The following is a 4899-nucleotide window of genomic DNA, read 5'->3' as shown; positions in this document are numbered from 1 at the left end:
AGTCAGGACTAGTACAAGTATTTCCCTGAAGAGAGTCTAATGTCTCTTATTTAAAATTAATATTATAAGTATTTGTGAAGTTTCCTGGGGGTATTTCTAGCCTCTGTTCATATAATTAGTAATTTTTTATTTACATTGGATTCTCTTTCAAATTGCTATATCATGTATCATATTTTCTCTTACCTAATTTAGTTGACTAGTCAATTTAAATATTATACAATATATTAGAGAGATTCTAAACAAGAAGTAGGGAGCTATGAAAAATTTCAGAAAACCCCCAAATTTTAAATGCCATACTCTTAATTTTCATTCATTAGAAATTCATTTCCTATTAGTCTTTTCCATCTCTCTCTTTAGACTTGTTATGAAAAAAAGGAATCACTTAATTTTGGTAGCACAAGTGACTGTTTTGTGTGTGGGGAACTATGGTTTTTGAGAGTTTGATGCTTTCCTACTAATAAGAGAAGCCTCTTATATTGTCAAACGGCAATCTTTCCCCTCTTTCCACTAAATGTAAGGAATTTGTGTATAAATATAGACTTATAAATGTTTATTTTTCACATACAAACACACACACATATATAAATTAAAATAAGTAAGTTTATATTAAAAATTAAAATAGATTGAACTCCCCAAAGCAATTGCATTGTCTCAGAAAAGTAAACATTCTCTCATTTCCTTTAATATGGTTTTGAGAAGGTTCAATTTTGTACAATAGTTAATTTGTGCAGAAGACTTCATAAATCAAATTGGTCTTTTTATGGCTTCTCATCAAAGATAACTCTGATTCAATTTCTTACTTTAACCAATATTTAATCATAATTTTGAGAAGTATATTTTTATTACATTGCTTGAATTTTCAAGTGGGTAATGACAAATCGTTGAAGGTATTTGAACTAGAGAGAGATAGAGCAATGATTTCAGACTTCGGTGTATATAGCTAAATAAGAGTGAGCTTAATGACAATGCTTATGGCTAAATAAGAGTGAATATGTTGGAAAATGCCAAAATAATCATTAGAAGCCATTGAAGTTCAGTATTATAGTAGTTCAGTTCAAACATCAAAAGCCAGAAGTTGTGTGGTGGCTAAAGGACGTGGGTGGAGGTCATTGTGGTTGTATATGTTGTGATTTGGTGTAAGAGAAATGTTGAATATGTTCTGATGGATCTTAGAGAAAAATAATATGATTTTCAGAAATATTTATTGAGTTTCTTCTATGTACTCTGCATTGTCTTAGATCTGGGAACCATATAGTAAACAAAGGAGAAGAAATGTTTTTCCTTATAGAATTTACAGTTTCTAGATGAACACAGGTATTCAAGTGGCAAAAAGTTCTGATGAGTGTTATGGTGGAGAACCTAGTGGAATTTATGAGCATGGATAATGACAGCTGACATTTACTGACTATTTGCCATATTTCAGGTACTTTCTTAACCAGTTCGCTTAGGCTTTTTCCATTAAATCAACACAGAAGTCCAATGAAACAGAAACTGTCTCTATCACCACTATTTTACAGGATGGAACAGAAAGAGAAGTCACTTGCCCAAAGAATTATAGTTTGTAAGTAGGAATTTAAGGTTCACAACACTGTCTCTAACTCCATAGCCCCTATTCTTTTCTGTGATGAGGATTTGATAATCTCAGTTATTGAAATGTTATAGAAAATGATCCATTGGGAAAATGAGGTAGAAATTTCAAGTAAGATTTTTAAAGGTATAAACTATAGAAGAAATATATTATTGAGTTGCTAAGTTGTGTCTGACTCTTTGTGATACCATGGACTATAAACCACCAGGTTCCTCTGTTCATGCAATTTCCAGGTAAGAATACTGGAAGAGGTTGCCATTTCCTTCTCCAGGAGATCTTCCTGATCCAGGGATCAAACCTGTGTCTCTTGCATTGGCAGGCAGTTTCTTTCCCACTGAGCTACTGGGAAAGCCCCATAGAGGGAGTATACAATGTTGCAAATTATTTCAGAGATATTCTAGAGAGAGAAGAACTGAAATGAGTTGCTGCAACACTTGAAAATTTTCAGATAAAGAAATAAGGAAACCTGGAAATAGGAGCCTTACAGAGAATATGCACATTGGGGAAATGGGAGTAAAGAGAGAATGAAATAATTAAGTAGTTTTTCCTTAGAGGTGAAAGTAATGAGGAGATGAGAATTTACTTCAGATACACTGCTACTACTGCTAAGTCACTTCAGTCGTGTCCGACTCTGTGTGACCCCATAGACGGCAGCCCACCAGGCTCCCCTGTCCCTGGGATTCTCCAGGCAAGAACACTGGACTGGGTTGCCATTTCCTTCTCCAATGCAGGAAGGTGAAAAGTGAAAGTGAAGTCACTCAGTCGTGTCCTACTCAGCGGCCTCATGGACTGCAGCCCACCAGGCTCCTCTGCCCATGGGATTTTCCAGGCAAGAGTACTGGAGTGGAGTGCCATTGCCTTCTCCATCAGATACACTGAGGGATGTACAATACCTAGAATGAAAAGAAGTAAAGTAGTGAGCCCCCAAGAGACAAAAGACAGGTCACAATCCAAGATATATAATTGCCTTATTCCCATGTATACATATAATCTACACCCTGGAGAAAAGACTGAACAAGCTTCTTGCGTATTTTTAACCAAATACATCACATCATTACATACACATTAAATCTTCTGTGTCTAATCAGGTAGAAAGTGTAATAATAAAAAGCCTTTTTTTCCCTCTGCTGCTTGAAAGGACTGAAAATAATTATCAGATATTATATTAGTAAAGAAAGATTTCCAAGGAATATGTTGATTTAAGTCAGGCTGTCTCCCTTAGAATCAAAGGAATTAAGCCTCAAGAATCTGAAAATGCATTTCCAGGATCAACTGGGTAGAGACCACTGGTAAGAGAGCCAGTCCTGAATTTTCTGAACTAAGAGGGGTAAGTTTCTGAATTCAATTTACTACATATAATCCTTGTTTTGAGACAAAAATCCAGGGACCTAAATATGTCCATTCTTTCCCATTTTGTGTAGTTCTGAGACTCAAGTGAAGCTTGTGGGAAAATCTCTTCAGGAGACTGGTCAGAGAATATTCAGTCATTCAGGGGCTCAAAGAGTATATCAATCAAGAAGTCTCCTCTAAGTAGGTGGAGCTCTCAGTCTTCTACTTTTGTAGCTTTTACTCTCTGGCAGGGGAAGTAACTTAACCGGATGAGGATTCTGGTGCCTTCATTTTGTATTAGAGTGTTCTTAGTTCCTACCAGTGAAGACTAATCTGCATTAGAAGCTAGTGCCAGCTTGCTAGGAACACTGCCTCCGATTTTCCTGGTGAGAGAAGAGTTCAGGTGAATGAGGAAACATTCTGGTCAACAGTTCTTCTCCCTTAGTTTTTCCAGCATCATCATTGCCTGTGGTCTTCCCACTATAGGCTAAGTTTGTGATGTCTTTGCTATATTAGCTTATAAAAGCTCTGATTAAGTGAAAGTCCATTTCACTCTGTATCAGGATAATGGTAAAGGTAAATTCCACACGTCTAGGTAAGATCTAAGTTCATGCATTGCCAGTGTATACACTCCATTGTAGGGTGAAATATTATGGCAAGAACTGAGGTGTTTTCTCATGTTACTATTTTCTCCTAAGTCCACAGATTCCCTTAGAGAAGAATGGCTCCTGGAAATGACTCTTTTGTGACTGAATTCATTCTGTTGGGATTAACAGACCAACCAGATCTCCAACTCCCCCTGTTTCTCCTGTTTCTAGTAATGTATCTGGTCACTCTGATGGGGAATTTGGGATTGATAATTCTAATTGGGGTAAACTCACACCTACACACCCCCATGTACTTTTTCCTCTTTAACTTGTCCTTCATAGATCTCTGTTATTCTTCTGTGTTTACACCCAAAATGCTGATTAATTTCACATCAGAGAAGAATATTATTTCTTACTTGGGGTGCATGACTCAGCTTTACTTTTTCTGTTTTTTCTGTATTTCTGAAATCTATGTGCTGACGTCAATGGCCTATGATCGCTATGTGGCCATCTGCAACCCACTTTTGTATAATGTTGTTATGTCTCCTAAAGTGTGTTCCAGCCTTATGCTTGGTTCCTACTTGGTGGCATTTTCTTGTGCCATGGCTCACACTGGATGCATGCTGAGACTGACCTTCTGTGATGCAAACACCATCAACCATTATTTCTGTGACATCCTCCCTCTGTTCCAGCTCTCCTGCACAAATACCTATATCAACGAGCTAGAACTTTTCATTGTGGCAGGTATTAACATCATTGTACCTAACCTCACCATCATTGTCTCTTATGGCCTCATCCTCACTAACATCCTCTGCATACGCTCCACACAGGGCAGGTCCAAAGCCTTCAATACCTGCAGTTCCCACATCATTGCTGTTTCTCTGTTCTTTGGCTCATGTATATTTATGTATCTCAAACCATCTTCCGCTGGGTCTATGAATGAGAGAAAGATCTCTTCTCTCTTTTACACCAATGTGGTTGCCATGATGAATCCTTTAATCTACAGCTTGAGAAATAAAGATGTGAAAACGGCTCTGAGAAAAACTCTGAGTAGAAGACAAGTTTAATTAGAAACTATCGCTCTGTGCAATTAGTCACAGAGCAGAAATTTTCTGTGTTTAAAATAATTTTATTGACAATCTTTTTTCTCTCTCACCATGTTGAAGAAAATTTGAATCTTTTCTTATTTTCAGTTTTTGGAGAGTAGGTCTTCTCTTTCCTCACTGTTTGCACAATTCCCTTTCCTCTTTCCCCACTTATTAATAGTAGTAAGAAGAAAAGTATTATCTTTTTTTTTCTTTATCATTTTGAATGTTTTTCTGTCTGGAAATAGAAGACTGTTCTATAGATGATGAAAGCAGGGAACATTAGACTGACAATGTCATTGGAGATGTC

General features: G+C 36.8%; 1 protein-coding gene across 1 annotated transcript; it reads left to right on the top strand.

The window, feature by feature from the left end:
- LOC102177218 (olfactory receptor 8B3-like) lies at positions 3187–4571 on the top strand. Its single transcript, XM_018042795.1, has 2 exons — positions 3187–3198; positions 3633–4571. Exons 1-2 carry the CDS (start codon positions 3187–3189, stop codon positions 4569–4571), a joined length of 951 nt encoding a protein of 316 aa, XP_017898284.1.

The sequence above is a fragment of the Capra hircus genome, chromosome 29 (genome assembly GCF_001704415.2).
Source record: "Capra hircus breed San Clemente chromosome 29, ASM170441v1, whole genome shotgun sequence".
In the NCBI taxonomy this organism is placed as follows: Eukaryota; Metazoa; Chordata; class Mammalia; order Artiodactyla; family Bovidae; genus Capra; species Capra hircus.
This window is presented reverse-complemented; position numbering and strand designations above follow the sequence as displayed.